This window comes from Perissodus microlepis, chromosome 1 (assembly GCF_051167445.1).
Source record: "Perissodus microlepis isolate ML-2025 ecotype Zambia chromosome 1, ASM5116744v1, whole genome shotgun sequence".
Classification (NCBI taxonomy): Eukaryota; Metazoa; Chordata; class Actinopteri; order Cichliformes; family Cichlidae; genus Perissodus; species Perissodus microlepis.
Window position 1 is genome coordinate 29,844,665 of NC_140461.1, and position 18,905 is coordinate 29,863,569.

The 18,905-nt window shown below is 42.5% G+C and overlaps 1 protein-coding gene across 11 annotated transcripts in view; it reads left to right on the plus strand.

The window, feature by feature from the left end:
- Positions 1-18,905, plus strand: part of neo1a (neogenin 1a) — a 161,725-nt gene that overhangs the window by 69,866 nt on the left and 72,954 nt on the right. For all 11 annotated transcript variants that reach the window (XM_084942866.1, XM_084942100.1, XM_084942190.1 and 8 more), the window contains exons 3-4: positions 16,738-17,013; positions 18,362-18,512. In XM_084942866.1, coding sequence (XP_084798992.1) covers positions 16,738-17,013; positions 18,362-18,512 — 427 coding nt within the window. The remainder of the gene's footprint in view (positions 1-16,737; positions 17,014-18,361; positions 18,513-18,905) is intronic.

Genomic DNA, 18,905 nt, shown 5'->3' on the forward strand with positions numbered 1-18,905 from the left:
AAACCGTACGTGCTCTTCATCTAGAATAAGGACTGTTTGGGGAGCCTTTGGAGCCTGTTCAGACCTGCTTGAACACTGGAGTCTGTTTTAATGCGCAGGGGCATGGCATGTGGGATGCAGGCAAGAGCTGTGTGAGCGAGAGCGACGTGTGAAAAAGGAGAGTGCGATAAACAAGGGGAGATGGAAAGCAAGGGAGTGATGAGCTGTTTCGTTGAGCGCTTCGGCTACGTGACGGAAAGTGTTTGAGTGCGTATGTGTAGATCCTCCTTTCACCGAGTTGCCCTGAACTCTGTGTGTGAGGGCCCAGGGGAGGGTGTTCAGGCTTTCCCCACCGTCCCCACACCATGCTGTCACTTCATGACTTTTTGATTAGTGGATGGTGAACTGTGGAGGTGTCGAATTAAGGAAGGAGTGTGTGTGTGTGTGTGTGTGTGCCGTGCATGATTTCAGGGCAGCGTGGAGGCGTTTGACTCGCTGAGTTGAGTCTGATGAGACTTGATTGATGACTTTTAAAAAAAATAAAAGTAGAGGCTTCCTGCTGTTAGTATTGAACTGTGTTGTTACAGGATTGTCTCACACAACTGTTTGCGTGCTTTCTTGAAGATTGTGGAATATCTTGTGCTCCAAGGTCAATATCACGTCTTTTTGCTTTCTTTCTCTCACACGTTGACAGGTCAGATGAGGCAAAACAGCACCACAACAGCACGCCTTCCATTCTACACACGGGCAACCATTTTTGCTCTCATCGTCTATCCATCTCACCTTTTAGATGTCTTGCGCGTTTAATGCGTACCTATCAACCCCTTTTACATTTACAGCCAGGTAACGGAAAACTAGCCTGCATGTAGCGGTTTCATATGAGCACGTGGCTTTCATTTCTGCGGATACGTGCGGTCGTGTGGTTAAAGGACAGTAATGCTTTCAGCTTGTATCATTGTAATGTGACATTTAGTTTGCTGGACATCACAATGTGCCGGCAAACAAATCGTCAAATCTATATAGTTAACACTGATCGGCACAGCATCTGCTGCGTTTGAAGGAAATGCGCTGCAGATGGACTGAAGCAATTGCTATTAATGCCAAACTGTCAGGCCGACCAGGTGTTCTACAGATCTGTTGCGTCCTTTTCCATTAGGCGTCAGCGACTGATTAGACTGCCTTCATGTTGCTTTGCATTATTCCTGATATGATTTTTTTCAATCAGAGTGCATTGTTTTCTTCTATGTATGAAAAAGCACAGCTGCACATTTGCCCTCAGTAAATAATATATCCGTTTCATATTTCCACATTTAATTAACAATAATAAAGCCGGCGAGTGAAGAGACGTACTCTGGGGCTATGGACGCTTCACACTCTGTGATCCTCATTCAAATACTAATCTTGTCCTCCTGCAGCCTTTTCAATATGTGCATTATGCTTTTGCAATGTTTGATGTCTGTGTTTGCGTTAGTTTGTTTAGTCGGCGCTTACGCGCGGCATCTGCAGCTCACCAGACGTGGCTAATGAACTTTGAAAGTGTGTTGTGTTTTACGCATGTCTACATGGAGAGATTGGTCTTCTCCGTTTGTCAGATTCCTTGTTGAAATATGAGCGGCTGTGCTCGGGCTGTTATTGACGCTCACTGGAGCATTTCGGAAAGATGTTTACATGAATGCGGAAAAGAGAGGAAAAACAATCATAACTGTTTTCTGATCTCTCAGCACTTGACAGGCACAAGCAGCCGGCTCCTTTCACTAATAATAAATTCATGGCTGTAAACTTTGACTGGAAAATCCCAAACTAATATAGTTACTAGTTGAATAAATTTTGCTTAAGACTTGAGATTTAGACAATCTCTAATGGCCTGTCACTTGGCAATAAGAGGTGTTGACAGCTATTTGCTATTAAATTTAAATTTGCACTAAAACCCTTTTTTATCCGAACATAAAGTAACGCAATGTTCTGATTTGAAATTCAAAATGATGCTAGAGTTATTTATAGGATGGATCCAGTATTTGGATCAGATATCAGTCCAGAGCTAGCTCAGGAAGTGTGATCGGGTGGAGGTGATGACATTCTAATATACGAGTCCTGTCTCTTATACAACAATACAGAAAAGAATACAGTACAGTAATGAGTTTGTGTTAGTAGTTTTGCGTACAAAGTAGTACTTTTGTAATGTTATTTATATTACATTAGCTCAATCATTCATTTATTAGCCATTTTAGCCTATGGTAAATAGTTGATTTCCCATTGGCAACGGCAGCTCAAGCGAAATAGTAATTTGTCCCAAACTAAATGGCAATGTATATTTAAGGATGATACAAGAAGGAAACACACTTTGCAAGTTGTGAACATGATTTGAAACTCACTCACTTTTGAGTCTTTTGAGGTGCTTCACTAAACAGGAGGTATTTCCTCCACTGGTCTTAAAAACCACGATGGTACTACTACTTGCATATTACCTTTTGTGGCTCACTCATCACCCCTTGGCTGTCTAAAGTACTTCCAGAGCTTACTTAACTGTCTTTGTTATGAACAACTTAGGTTAGCGCTGTCGCGGCAGCTGCTCTAGTCACCAAGTCATCGTCTTCCATTTGTAGTTTTTGCTGCATGTGGGAGCAGCTGGGTGAGGACCCCCTCTTAAGCTGTAGAAGATCTGTAGTGTCCCTGTCTTCTGTACTTATGGTACTTAAAAAAAAGAAAGAAAGAAAAGAAAATGGTGTATGGCATGTATCGATTCTACAAGTATCCCTAGATCTGTGTACTACTTGGTCTTGTATCGTAGTACTTGGCTTGGGTCGAATACAGAAAGAAGATGCTGTGTTCTGGACTGTTGGAGAACACGTAGAATTTATGTTCATTTCACAGCTATTTTTGCTAGCCCATACCGACCATTGCTTATCTATAGTACCTTGCCACATCCTCACAATATAAAGCATACGTGGCTATGGGAAGGTTTGCTCAAACTTGCAACGTACACCTGGTAGTTTGTTCGGATCAACCATAAACAAACCGCTCTGGAACTCATTTGGAGCCACACTATGACCACCTCTTCCAAAAGGTCTTGGTGCGGTTGTTTTGGTCCACACCGGAGTGAGGTCATTGTATTCACACTTACACAAGAGAACTGCACCAAGGGGGAAATGAGCCAGATTTCACTTAAATGGACTAAACAGCGCAGGTGAGCAAACACCTTAAGAATGATAACTGACAATTTATCACTGCATCACACCTCTTGACCAAGTAAAGGATGATGAATGCTCCTGGCCATGTGCAGCGACATCATTACCTTGCATCCGTGCAAGCCTGCATCTGTGTGTTTGCAAACATCTGCTGCTTAAACGGTGCCAGCCCCATACTCGTAGGCATATAGTCACACAAATGCATGCATAGCCACTACTGTTACTTCCAGTGATAAAAACTAAACAAGTGGCGCTTCAAAAATTGTCAGCAGCCACTCTGTCTGTCTGTGTACCCTACACTTTGAAAGGCAATTCCCTTTAAGTTAAGGAGTGAAGCTGTGTGCAGCACGTTTCGTGCTGTAATAGCGACTCACTTCTAATCCTAGTTATGCAGGAAACATTTTTTGTTCTACCTTAGCTTCATTGGGGTATAATTTGAAGCAGACACCCACACACGGATTTTTAAATGAGTACTAAATCATGCTGAAGAATAAGTTAGCTGTGTGCTTGTATGTGGTGGTTGGCACATTTACATTTACTTCCCTCAGATCAGTGGAAATGATAAGAGCTTTGTAGAAAATTGTCATCATTTCTTGAACAGAAACTACAAGCTAACAAAAAGCCATGTCATTAGTAACTGTAGCGATGCTTGATTGCACAAAAATGACTACTGCACTACTAAAGTCCTAGTTTTTCTTGTGTTTACAATGGCCTTCCTTTGCTCCATTGCGCCCCCCCCCCCCCCCCCAAAAAAAAAAAAAAAATAAACATGCGCACACACACACACACACGCACACACACACACACACACACACACACACACACACACACACACACACACACGCCATCATGTCTACTGAGCAAGACGCTCAATTTTCGCCCGGCCCCATCCTCCATCCATCTCATTTCCCTGCTAGCTGCACTTGCAGAGCTGGAGCATAAACAGAGCAACAGGGCTGCTGATAGCATCTGCAGATGTGCCGGCAACAGCCCCAGATAAGAACCAGCAGCAGCATGCCCCCTCTCTAGCAAACAATAGAGCTCCTACTGAAATGTGTGGTAGGAGGATGGAGAGGAAAAAGAGGAGGGGTGATAGGAGTGGGTGGAGGTGAATCTGAGTGTAATGGAGGGAGTGGGAAAGAGGCAGCGCAGTGGTAGAGAAGAGTCTGAAGGAGACAGCTGAATGTGGAGAAGCTCTCCGTGTGCCCATCGAGAGCCGGACAAGGGTGTGTTTACTCCGTTTATCTGGATGGCCTGTCAAGCTACGGGAGGGTGGAGGGGCTCTTCATTCCAGTGGAGGGGTTGGGCGTTGCTCGAGGCCTTAAGGAAATAAGCACTTGAAGAAAGATGTGAGGGCAGGCCAGCGGTAGCCGCTCTTTGTTCCTCACGTGTTGGGCTTGATTGACAACTCCTTTATAATCCCACAGGTGACTCCTCTGACATTGGAGGCCGCTCTGTGGAGCTTCTCTCTGCAGCCTGTCTTACCTGCCACCCCCCTCCACCCGCGTTTCCCTGATAAGGAAGCGAGGGGAAAGCAGGGAGGTTAGACGGGAAGCGCAAAGGGATTTATGGTTGTAGTGCCAACACATTTATCTGTGCTTGGGTAATGGGAGCATTCGCTCCTATGGCAACAACCTCTGCAGAAGGTCAACCCCAAAATGGGCTGACAATGAGCTAAACTCCCAGTAAAAAAGCAAGACACCTTAACATGATTAAAGGCCCTAATGCAATCTGTATTGTTTTGGCTACAACTCAGTTATCTTTAATGAAAGAGAGCTTTTCCACTAGAAACTGAGGAACATTCAGAAGCTCTGTTTAAGAAACCCCCTCCCCCATATGTTTCTGTTGTTGGCTAGGGGGAGTTTGTGCCCTACCAGATAGCAGATAGTGGCATCCCCCTGAAAGCCCCAACCATTGTCCCCAGAGGGTAAGTCATGAGACGAGCCACGCTTGAGAGACCATACCTGAACACGAGGAAATTGCGCACAGGAGGCAGAAAGGTGACCGTTCACACACACGTACAACCCTATCCAACAGCACAGAAAATAGTGTTAAATATGATCTTTCAAATTATAATCAGCAGGCATTTGCATGAATCAGCCATTCTCAATCCGAAAAATACAAGTGTGAACCCGGTCCCATTATCTTACGTGGTGTAATTTGCTGCTTTTGATTGCCCGTGTCACAGAAAACAGATCATAACAGGGTTTCACTGTTGGTCAGACACAATAAGCAATTTAATAACAATGTACTGAACAAAGGAAAAATGTCTCTGAATTTAGAGTTATTCTGCAGATTAATCAGTAATGAAAATAATCATTAGTCACTGCACTGGGTTATAGTTACTCATTAACTTTAAAAAAACAAACAAAAAAAAAAACAACCTTTTTGTAGATGAGACGGTGTTTTGCAGACCTGCAACAAAAACTGACAAATGACCCCTGCTGGCTGGGGTGCAGTTAATGGTTGAATGGCTCCTGTGAAGAGTGGAGAGGCTCACATTAGAGGTATGATGAAGCCAGCCGGGTTAACATTTATGTGTTTAGCTGTTTAATATTTCAAGGTTGTTGAAACGGGAGCTTTACCCACCTCTCGAAATTCCTCCTGAAGTGTTCCACCTAAACATCAGCCACTCCAGCTGCCAGTGAGGGGAGGGTTGTGTGCCTGCCTGTCTGCAGGTGCTGTGGGAAGCTGTGAGTCAACTGGAGGAGGACAGAATGGCACAGTTAGTATTGATACTGCTGCAAATAAGTATTTAGTCTTTTTCTTGTTTCTCTTTTTATTGTGACAACCCTCGTTCACTCAGAGGCTCATACTGTGAACACGTCCTTTTGAAAACATATTAGGGGATTGGGTGTAAACAGCACTGATAGAACTAACTGCTTTGTGAGATTTGACATACATGCATATACAAATGGGTTTAATTTTAAAGCAACAGTCTTGAATTTAACTACATTTTTTTTCTTCAAGTACATCTCATCCCTCTAACTAATGTATTGTTCCTATGGCAACTGACCTAGCCCTGTCATGCATCCGTCTCCATCCATCACCATCAGGGAGGCTCCTCGTAGCCCCGCTGTCTCTTCCCCACATCAGGCTATCAGAAGCTGTCAGAGTGCCAACTGTACCAGCAGCCTCATCCCGATGTGTCATTATTCATGTAGACACAACTGAGTGTGTGTATTTTCATTGTAGGCAGGTCTTTTATGTTTTTTTCCTCCCTCTGTCTTCCACAAGCATGCGCAAGTAGAAATGAAAGCCGGAAATCAAACTTGTCACAGTGGTAGCAAGCATCCTGATCGAGACAGAGAGGCGGGTTACTTTGCAGCGACTGTCCTCTAAAGTGCATGCTATATTGTGTGTTACCAAGAGCGTAGTAGTAAAAAAAAAAAAAAAAAGAAATAGTCCCCGTTACGAGTGAGAGTTGTCACAACTAGGTGGAGGCGCCTTTTGCAGCTGCGCCGCGGGGCCAATCTGCTGCTTGTCATAAATGTTTAGAAAGCTGTTCTTTACTCAAAATCTGGTCTTCATCCAGAGCGGCGTACCAGTTCCAAATGCCCCTCCCCTAGCTAAGAGCTGTTTAGCCTTGCTGAGTTAGCTTAACATACATAAGGAATTTGGGAGGATCAGTGTCCCGAATACACCAGCACTACACATATAGGCGTCTGTTTTCATTCTTGTTCGCAACAATAAAACTATGCATCTATTTCGCGACTGCCTTCTGCTGTGCCATATTTCAAATGTAACAACAGGCTGATGCGTCTTTCCTGGGTACCAGCTGCCTAATGTTTTCACTGTACTACTCTGTTCAAGCTGTGGCTGGATGCAAGGTCAGGAAATGCTTGTTCTGTCATCTTTACACAGCTCAAAAGATAAAATAAGGACCCCAGTCTGAGGCTGACTTTTGTGGCACACCACCCACACACCCGTCTTCTGTCTGCTCTTCTGACGTGTGTACACAACACAAGCTTTTCTCTGTGTATGCACTTGCGGTTACCATTGTACTGCACACGTTATGTAGTTTAGAAGTACTGATTTATTGTTAGGTTTTTTCCACTGATGAGCTCATTGTTTGTTACATGTTTCCAACTGTCTCATTGGAGTAAGCAGTTTGAATTTTTGTTTTAGTTCAGTTGTTAACCAATGTCATTGTTAGCCATGTGTTCTAACTGGTAGCTTTGAAAATTTAACAAAGATTAAAAAAATAAAAAGCCAGTCTATTTATTGCACTGTATCACATCATTGTCACTCCACCCTGTCGATGAAAAACACGAGCATGTTGCGATGACACAGCCAGACGTTCACGTTTCATCATTTCCTCAGCATGTCATGCTCGTGTCTGGCTTTATACGCGATGGATAATCCCAGTAACTTTTGTGTTAGCTTCCAGTACACGTTCATTAATTAATTCTGTTTGCATTCTTGTCAATCTCGCCAAGGCCTCCCACCTCTCACCCCCTGATGGGATGAAAGTTGTTGTTACCTTTTACTGCCTAGCGGGTAAAGAGCGCAAGCAAACATCTCCCAGAATTTGTGATTCCAAAATGTCTATTTGCTTAGCAGATCGGACGCATTTAAATGTACAAGTTTGCATGCATTTTTAAGAAGGACAACCGCAGTGGCTGCGCAGCCATAATATCTTCCCCTATGTGGGCCATGCAAACTTTGTAATTAAACATCAAGGTTTTCTTTGAAAAACCAGCTTGATTCTTGACCACTTCTGATATTAAATCTAAAAACGCCCAAACTAACTCCCTCTTGGCACGACATTATAAAGAATTCATGCTGTGCTTTTCATGCATGCAGAGCCACTTAAGGACACAGGCAAAGCACCACCCCTCAACGTTTAATTTCATCACGATCTAGGCTGCATTAGTGCGAGAAAGAAATATTTTTCTTGTACAATAAATGCTGAAGTGCCTTTATGAAGAGTGATGGTGGGTGGGCGGGAGAGGGTGGTGGGGGTAGCGTTGTGGTTTTATTGTTTGGAGGGAATGTCTTTGAGTGTTTGAGTGGGTTCTGCAATACAATCCAATTAAAGTTTGATAACAGATAGAGCAAAGAAGAAATATAAACGCCTCTCTCTAAGAGCAGTTATCCTTGTTATTGTTTGCTTATGGGCGTCCATGGTGCTGTCTGAGCTTATGCATATACAGAATACATTAATGTATTAATGCACTATTATTAGGGGGTGGAAGGATTTTGTGTGCTAGATCCTGTGGAGAATTTTGGGGAAAGTGTTTTTTTACTTCTTATTTTGTGTTCAGGTTTGTTTTTTTTTTTCTTTTTTTGTTTTTAAGAAACCCAGAAGGAGTTGGTCCACTGGTAGGTTAAATATAAACCCTAAAATTAGATGCATGACACTTTGATCGGATGTACAGGGTGGGCCATTTATATGGATACACCGTAATAAAATGGGAATGGTTGGTGATATTAAAGTCCTGTTTGTGGCACATTAGTATATGTGAGGGGGCAAACTCCTCAAGATGGGTGGTGACCATGGTGGCCATTTAGAAGTCGGCCATCTTGGATACAACTTTTGTTTTTTCAATAGGAAGAGGGCCATGTGACACATCAAACTTATTGGTAATGTCACAAGAAAAACAATGGTGTGCTTGGTTTCAACGTAACTTTATTCTTTCATGAGTTATTTACAAGTTTCTCTTTGTTCACAGCCATTGACATGTCGAAGAGGTTAACACGTAAGGAGCGGATCGAAATTGTGTTGATATCTGGTGAACGCAGTAACGGGGTCATTGCAGCAGATTTCAATGCAAGACACCCTACGAGACCACCCATCTCCCATGCTACAGTTAGCAAACTGCTTGCTAAGTTTCGTGAAACTGGTTCAGTGTTGGATTTGCCAAAATGTGGACGCAAGAAAACTGTCACTAATGAAGAAACATCAGTGGCTGTCGTAGCTTCATTCAGCAAGAGCCCACAGCGTAGCACTCGCCGCATGTCACTGGAGAGTGGCATTAGTCGAACATCCCTTCGGCGGATATTAGCTACTCACAAATGGCACCCTTACAAACTCCAGCTACTGCAGCATCTCAGCGAGGATGACCCAGATCGGCGCACAGAATTTGCAGAATGGGCAAAACAAAAATTGGAACAGGACCCTCAGTTCACGCAGAAGATTTTGTTCAGTGATGAGGCAAACTTTTATGTGAATGGTGAAGTTAACAAACAAAACCACCACTATTGGTCTGACACTAACCCACATTGGATGGATCCCTCCAAGACTGTTGGAACAACAAAAGTGATGGTTTGGTGTGGTATGTGGGGTACAACGATAGTGGGTCCATTCTCCATCAATGGAAACCTCAAGGCCACTGGATATTTGAAATTGCTACATGATGATGTGTTTCCCTCTTTATGCACTGAAGCTGGCACGTTCCCTGAGTTTTTCCAGCAAGATGATGCACCACCACATTATGGGTGCCCGCTCCGAGCATTCCTAGATGAACAGTTTCCTGGAAAGTGGATTGGTCGTCGTGGGCCAGTTGAATGGCCCCCAAGGTCTCCCAATCTGACCCCCTTAGACTTTTATCTTTGGGGTCATCTGAAGGCAATTGTCTATGGTGTGAAGATACAAGATGTGCAGCACCTGAAACTACGGATACTGGATGCCTGTGCTGGCATTTCTCCTGCGGTGTTGCTATCAGTGTGTGAAGAGTGGGAGAAGAGGGTTGCATTGACAATCCAACACAATGGGCACATTGAACACATTTTATAAGTGGTCAGAAACTTGTAAATAACTCATGAAAGAATAAAGTTACGTTGAAACCAAGCACACCATTGTTTTTCTTGTGACATTACCAATAAGTTTGATGTGTCACATGGCCCTCTTCCTATTGAAAAAACAAAAGTTGTATCCAAGATGGCCGACTTCTAAATGGCCACCATGGTCACCACCCATCTTGAGGAGTTTGCCCCCTCACATATACTAATGTGCCACAAACAGGACTTTAATATCACCAACCATTCCTATGTTATTACAGTGTATCCATATAAATGGCCCACCCTGTAGAATATTATAATGGGACTCGTGGCTGCTAAAAAAATAAGTCTAGTTTTTAAAGTTTTTAGAGTTTTAGTAGCATACGAGACAGTCTTGCACAAGAAATCCTGATTAAAATAGCATCTACAACAAATGAACAATATCTGAAAGTCATGTTCTTAAGAAATGGGGGGGAAAAAATCCAGCAAAGACCTGACCTGAGAAGTGCCTCTGCCGCTTCAGTTGATCCCGTTGAGCTACTGAACACTCGGTCTTAGTGGATACCTTTCCACTGAGATCATTTCTCATTTGAAGGTTGGTTGTTAAGAAGCTATTCTTAAGGAAAGGAAACGGGGAGAAAAAACTGAGGCATGCCACAGTAAACAAAGAACAAGACTGAAAGTCAGTGGCTATAGTTCTTATGGCGTGAACAATCCAAATTTGAAGTTTTTGATTTAAATTGGCATCAAAATGTACAGAGGAGGTTAGCAGAGAAGTACAAAAGTGAGTGTCTGCAGCCATCTGTAAAAAATGGTCAAGGCTGCAAAAGAAGAGCTCTGAACATTCTTCAAAAATCCTGGAGAACTATTCCTGAAGGCTGTTTAGAGAAATTACAAGAAAGCTGAGTAAGAGAGTTCAGGCTGTGTTGAACTATAAAGGTGAACATTCCAAATACTGACTTTTAAGCTTGCTGGAATTGTTCAGACTCTACTTTTGCATCATATACCGCATTTCCATCTATGTGCTGCAAATGTTTCCCACTCTCCTAGAAAAAGATAAAGAAATGAGGGGGCGTTCAAGACCTTTGCACAGAATTGCAGTGATTTACAAATCTTCTGAATATATATTGAGTTTGACTTTGTGTTTGACAGATATATATATATAGTGCACAGTGTGAATTAATTCTTTACTGTTCTTAAGACTGTATGTGGGCTAAATGGCTTGATTTGATGTAATGGAGGAAGCCCTTAGTAAAATATTCTTGCCTGAAGCTTGGAAACCTTCAATTAGAAAAATTAATTATCACTTACGCTGCAGCTTTAAAGGGAGCATGAGCAGAAAGAGACGCTGAACTGAACAAAGCAAACCTGATATTGTTCATGGAGATTTAATACCAAGGAATTACATTCAGACCTTCTCCTCACAGTCACTCGCAGCAGAAATGACTGTGTTTTTTGGACTACTTGATTACCCTGCCACTCCTGCATTCACCTGACATCTTCGATTTACGTTTCCATTAATTGGATGTCTTCACATTCTGTCTAATTTACTCTTCAGCTGGCGTCAGATCTGTCACTTCGCTGAAAGCGGTGGGGGTTTTGTTTTTGTTTTTATTTTTTTAGGCTCGGCAAATTTGATTTGGCCCTGTCTCATCTTTTGAATTTCATAAAAAAACACCAAGAATAGAAATTGCGGTTGTTTGTGTTTGTGTACTTGGGTTGCAAAACCGAAAGAGACATGTTGATAATGGAGGACAAAAAGGATGTTATTATTGCGCCCTTTGCATGGTCAGACACACTCACGCACATTTGTAACAGTCGGTGCATTCTAGGAATTATTCTGACACAACGGGTTTTAATTTACGTCTCTAGTGTATCCACTTTCCTAAAGCCTGACTTGTGGGCCTCAGTTTCACGTATTGATTTCTCCACATTTCCCAGAATGACTTTCAGCAGTCTCCAACGAATGGCAGTGAACTTGTTGAATTGAGAAAGGGAGAAATAAGAAGTAGTGGAATGATGCCGTAGTCTACTCTTTGCTGTGATGAGAAGATGAATTGCGTCTCTTTTGTTATATATTTCTTCCTCCTGTTCGTGGTTGCTACATTTAGAGAATTTCCTCTTTGCTTTTAAACTTTTTAAAGGTTTAGCTCATGGATGTGGACATTTAATATTACCTCTGGCTGCTGTCAATAATAGTACTATCCGAAACATTAAACAACAGCGTAGAATTTATATTAGGTTATATTTCAAAAACTGCATGCTCTTGGCTAGTGAGCTTGATCCAGTGTAGGATTGTCATTAAAAATCATACTCTGGCACTAATCAGTGCTAAAAATTGCTATTGGATTAGATCATCATCTGCTACAGTATCAATACCAACTCCATCTGACACAACTTCACACAGCACATAGCCTCTCCCATCACTAACACATGAACATGATGTTAACATTATTGAACAACTCTTTGTAGGTAATTTTGAGAGCCCAGCGAAGCTCCCTTTTAAACAACATTAAAGCCATACACATTAATGTTACCTGTTTTACTCATAGACAGCATAAAAGCTGGACAGAGCTGCCGGGACGTCACCCATTAGTTTGACAACTTGTCATTCACGGGTTGTTAGCCAATGAGCATAGCACTGATATTCCTCCGTTTTGAAACATACGTCCTATTTTGCAAATCTTGTTCATAATATGACCAAGATTTGCAAAATAGACTTAAGTTTTTTATTCAGTATGATCTGGAATGAGTCACCGAGCCCATAAACATAACAGGAAAGTGTTTACAGAGGTCAAGTATGAAAACAGTTTTCTTATAGATTTCTATGGGACTGGAAGTCTTTTAGCAACCACAGCTATCGACATCCAGTGGCCTTCTGATAGAATGTGGCTTTTAGCATGGTCTTCATATTTCTATCCTGGAAGTTATGTCAACCTTTCAGATTGTCGCTGATTTAATTATTAGTGAGTATCTGATATTAGCCATCTGTTAGGGTCTTATTGGGGATATGGCTAGTGGACATTGAATAATAATAAACCAATAACATAAATTCTAGAGTTAGGTAGCAGACAATATCATACTACTATTCTAATCTTAATTTTCTTGTCTTTTTTTCCGACTGTGCTGTTATCATTCGTATTAAAAATTGAGTATTTCTTGCTGGGTTTGAAAGTTTGAAATTCTAGTATTATGCCCACCCCACACTGGTGTCTCAGAGTTGAGCTGATTGCAACATTAAGCTAGTTAAGCTTGTAAGCGTGACTTGTCTGGCGTAGCTATCATATCTTTGTGTTTGTGTCCTGAGTCTTACTGTCCTGGTCTTATGTTTAGCAGTAGCAAGTGGAGAAATTGTTGTTATATGCATCAATAAATTACATCGTGTTAGAATATATTGTTGTTTTATTGCCCTGTCATTAGTCTAATGACATCATTATTATGCTAATTGAAAGTGAAGAAGTAAAGGTTGCATTGTGAAAAATCCCTCTGCTAATTACCCGTTTAGACTATGTAATTATGCTAGATCCTGTCTTTTTGGTAACCTTTGGTGTTTCTGTGGGCTTAAAAATATGAGCTCCCTCCAAAGCATAAACCGTGTGACTTGATTTTTTACATTCCATATTTTCTCCATGGAAAATTAGGTATTTCATGTTCGCAATCCAAATTCAGCATCTGGCCACGACACGTAGGGAGACATTTCCCCCCGGGCCCTGGCACAAAATGTAAGCCAGTTTCAGTTTTCGCCAATTACTGTAACTGACACTGCTTGAAAATATGTAACATCAAACACAGTTATGTTTTTGATCCAAGGTGAAAGACAGCTATTCTGCAGTCAGTCACTAATTCGCTTGAATCTCAAGGGAGATCCTTAAAGCCTTCTGTGAATTCTATTAAGCTGCTCATTATTATTCTATACCTTATTTTAATTAAGAATAGTGAGAACCCAACAGTGTGATTTAAGGGTACGCCTGTGTATGCGTGTACATAATTGCGCTTGGTTTTTCTCTGAGGTGGGGCAGGCAGTCGTTATGCTCATTCGTTGTGGCGCACTAGTTTTTGGCTAATCTCCATCCAGTGAGGGACGTGTTCTTTCATTAGCATTCTGATTATTATCAGCTCTACTGGTAGAGCCGAGCAGATAATGCAGGGTTTGGTGAATCTAGCTATCCACCTTCCACAAAGGAGGCATTAGGTGCAAGTGCTGGGTGTATGAAAATGTTTTTGGGAGGAACAATGAGATCAGAGGAGGCACATTTTGCTCAGTTTAAAATGAAGAATGAAACCGCTTTCTGTTAGAATAAACCCTCCAGTCTTTGAATTTTGGCCGCTGAAACATCATTGCTCTCCTGGACTCATTTGGCTCCATCACACTCCGATAATAAGTGCCGATTGGCAGCCCAGCACTTCAGTTCAATAGATGGTGCTGAGCAAGGCTCTGGAAAATGAAGCATCCACCAAGTTGATTTAAATGGAGAATTGTGATTAATTAGAATCGATAGTGTTAGCATCGACACTCACCGCTTCCCATCTACAATGCCCCCTGCCTTGACCCACACTTAATGTGCTTATGTACACTTTAGCACCTAACACGCAAGCATAAGCACGCGCATACATATTCATGTCACCGTAAGCAGTCCACTTCATTATAACTGGCTGTTACACAATGGCTGTCATGCTCTTGTGAGTTAGGCTCCCCACATACACCCATTCTCACACAAACACACACCCAGAAACACACTCCCTGAAGACACGGCAAGCTGATGAACAGCCTGCGGAGATGTGATGAGGCAAGAGGAACAAAGGATTAGTCGATTGAGAGCTGGAGACTGACTAACTGCAGACCGAGTCAGAAAGTGCTCACAACAGTCTGAACTGAAGTTGTACAGACACAATGTTCTCCCCCTGCCCTGCATGTCTGCAGATGACTTGTGGAGCCCTCTGCCGTGTCTTCCTTGGCCCAGAGTGTAAAGGCTTAAGCTTTTCCACTAAGTCTCTAGTCACTTTTTAGACCTCAGATGCATTAAGTGAGGGTCATTCTCATCTTTAGAAATGTCATGGGCTAAAGGATTTACTTACTATCTGGAGAGCACTGTATAAAGTTAAAGGCTATCTGGTATTTCTATTAATTAATTAATTTTTTGGTCTTTATCAGATAAGCACATTGAGGCCACAGCACACGGTTTGGCCTGATGTCATTGTGCACATGTCCATTTGCATAAAGTAAGATTAGAATTATTATCTCCTCACGATTATATATCATTTTTAACCCTTTAATCTACCAGTCCAGTGTTTTGTTTTGTTTTTCAATGAGTGTAACCCATGATTATCAATCATCATGCAGTTAATGAGCTTATTTTTTCCCTCTTAATGCATTTTAGTTTTCTGTTTACCTCTACTTAACATTTTTTTTGAAAGAACAACAAAAGAAATGTGGAGGAGACATCGTTAGGCCCCGACTGAGGGGTCATTTTTGACCTCTAGATAGATATCTGATGATCGAAGGCGCTCTTTCAGTTGTGGCTTGTCTTGAGCAGCACCAAGCAGTGAGTAAGTCTGAGCTTGTAGGGAGGGGCGAAAGTATATTTTAATCCCTCAATAATTCAGCTCATTATTTTTTTTCCTACCCTGCCATGATTATATATTAAGTGATTGGCAGCTCAGTTACAAAAATATCAGCACTGGCATCAGCTAAGCCCATATTACCCGAACTGTGCTGAGATATACTCAGAGAAGCTGCGCACATCAGCCCAGGCCGGGAGGGGAGTCTGTCACTGTTGGGCCCTTATCTTAAAGTGTGATTTACCCTGGAGCCATTCCTGGCAGGGGATTTGAAGAGATGTCTGTAGGTGAGGACGGGGCGGACGCAAAGTCATCGCTCAGCAAGTCTTCAGCGGAGTTACAGCAGCTAAACTTGCTCTCATAAACAGAAAAACAGACACTCAAACAAGACTCTGTTTCATCTGCACAAATTTCCAAGGAGACGATCACAGTTGGCCCAAAACCTCGAGAGGCCCTCCATGATAATAACACAGCATGTTGCACTTTTCATTGGAGATGGAGTGGCCTTCTTACTTTGGAAAACAACAAACTCTTCCCTCTGTCTCACTAATAAACCCAAGAATAACATTTGCAGTTTACACATTGTAAGTTCTTATTAATTAAAGTCATTGTGCGCGATTGTTTCGGAAGCGGCCCGGGAGTGTTGGTTTCAGATCAATGACTACAAACCCAGGAAATAATTATTTTGCATCAAGATGAAAGTCGGGCTACAGCAGCGCAAACAGCCTGTGGATCCAGCTCTTTTTTTAAATTAGTGCCGTGTGTCTCCTGCTCTGCGTGGCAAATTAACATCCACCATCAAGGATAAACGATTGTACGACACGGGTGTGCAGGAGAAGGGTGGTGGTTTGTTTGTGTGTTTGCAAGAGGTCGGGACAGGTGGGTGCTGAAGGTTTTGGCCTGTTTCGCTCCTAAGAATATAACCAGAAATTGGATGGATGTGCAAGAGAACGCTTCCAAGATTTTTCAGTTCTAAAGATGAGACGAAATATGCATCTTCAAAGTCAAAGTTCAAAACCGATATTCCACATTCTTTTTTTTATAGCTTCATTAGCTGCTGTGGTAATCAATTTGCCTTTCCAATCTGCCTTAGCAAAAATTTACATCCAAATGCAGCTTAAAGTTAAATTTAGTGAAATGAAACAGTCAAATTTGGCAGCATGCCTTTGCTTTTAAGTTTACTAAAAACCTGAAGCCCTGCTTTTTTCATTCAGGTTTCATAAACCCCTTAAACTGCTACCATAAAATTTTGCTATGAGTGTTCCTCATCTGCCTTATCGCTGTCTTGCAGGGATGCCCAGGTTCGCCAACCAACCGTTGCCAGCCACTGCGCGACTTGGGGACAGTCAGGTGATGGCATGTGAGGTCAACTCTGATCTGGTGGCCTTCATCCGGTGGGAGAAAGACCGACAGCCCCTGGAGCTGAGTACCAGGTTGATCCAGCTACCGAGTGGAGCCCTGGTTATAAGCAATGCCTCGGAGACGGACGCTGGCACGTACCGCTGCCTTGTGGAAAACGTTGGCTCTTCCAAGTTGAGTGATGAGGCCGAGCTCCAAACTGTACCAGGTAATTTGAGAGAACACCAGGTGAAATGTTGTCCATTATGAATCTAGATCTGTTACTATAGGAACTTCTCGCTGTAAACTCAGTTATGCAATATAATGAATACACTAGTATTGTTTTCTAATATTAAAATATTTTACCCTGCTTGTCATCAGTTGTCACCTGTTAAAGCATCACCACATCTTTAATTAGAGCTTTTAGACCCTCGTAGGTCCTCTTGTGAGGTAAATTGAAATTTGTATATAGTCCAGTGCATCATTTAATTACAGCAGTACATTGAGTTTTCTCTCGGTTGCTCATTACCTTTAGCGTGAAGAGAACCGGCTACCTGTGGTGAGAGATTTTTGAATGCTAGCAGGAGCGGTAAAATTCCCACTGGGGTTATCAGTGACGCAACAGTAACTCAGCTGCAGCTCAAAAGGAGCCCGAATTCCATTGTGGCAGGGTCTTGTCTCACCCCCCTGGAAGTTTTATTTACTAAGTTGTTAAGCACCAGGCTCCTGCCAGCACAGGGAAGATATTAGAGGCTGTAAATCAGACTTCAACAAGGCCCCAGTGGGGGTCTTCATCTCTGTTTGCCTCCTCTAAAGATGTGTGGTAGAGTGGCAGGAAGTTGGAGGCACACAAAGGGGAAGATTTTAAAGCTTTGTGACGAAATGGAAATACATTTTTGCGTGGACACCTTCAGATATTGGAGGGACATGAATAAATGTATTCGGTGTAGTTATTATCCTGTTTAGTTGTGTCTTTTTTTGTTTTCTTTTGAAGCCACAACCAAATACAGCTCTGGTATTTTTGCCGTGAATCACTGAGTGGGAGTTTCACACATTCCTGTGAACTCGCAGCAGTTCATTATTAAAAAAATAAGAAGTCTGGCTGACCATGACCCTCGTGGTTATTACTCGATGCTATTCCAGCATTAAGTTGCAGCTGGAATCATACAAAGCAGTTTGAACTTTATCACAGCTTTATCTGTGCTAGATATCATTATCATTATTCAGTCTGACTCTTTGTGGTTGGAGTGTCAGGCTGTCAGTCAGTCTTAAGTGTAAGATGGATGGACACGGGAGGTTAGCTTACTCAACCCTAGCCTTAACCTCAGCCTTAACGGTCACCCCCCTTTCCCCCCCCCCCGTCAATTAAGAAACTGCAGGGGAAGCTGGAATTCCCGTTGCAGGCTGCGATTTATTGTTTGTTTGTCCTTTTTTTCTGATCAATAAAACAAATAATACACTTGATAAGAGTTCAAGATGAAAGCGGCTTTGGAAAATAAAGACAATACCCACTTTGCTTTGCTTTGCTTAACCTCAGTCTTAACCCTGACCCCCTTTTTTCCCCCTTCACATCTAAGAAACTGGCGAGGAGAGGAAGCTGGAATTCCTGGTGCAGCCTGTGTCTGTGACCAAGGTGACGGATGCCAGCGTGCTGCTGCCCTGTGTTGCCACGGGTTACCCTGCACCACGCATCAGCTGGATGTTTGGAGACAAGCTGCTGGAAGAGAGGTACGTGTAGGGCAGCTCTGTGATCTATTGTTTGATGCATTTATCTATTCTGATCGAAAAAGCAGAGATTGTTAAACAAAAAAGAAAAACAGGTTTGGATTATCACCTGAAAGTTGCCAGTAATTGGCGATAGTTACAGTAAAGCCACAAGCAGTTGTGCTCAGCTTCCCTGGGCTCTCGCACATTCCTAGGTTTATAAAAGCAGCAGAGTACTGTAATGTACTGCTCCTTTGTACCCGGTGCCTCTGGCCTCCAGAAGCTAAACTGTTAGTCCTGGCGCCTGCTCCCCAAGGTGTTAATGCCGTTCTGCCACAGCTACCCAGAGAGCCCCGGGGGGAGACCTGGACGTGCCAACGGAGCCACTTCATCTGGGAGAGCAGGCTGCGGGGTTGC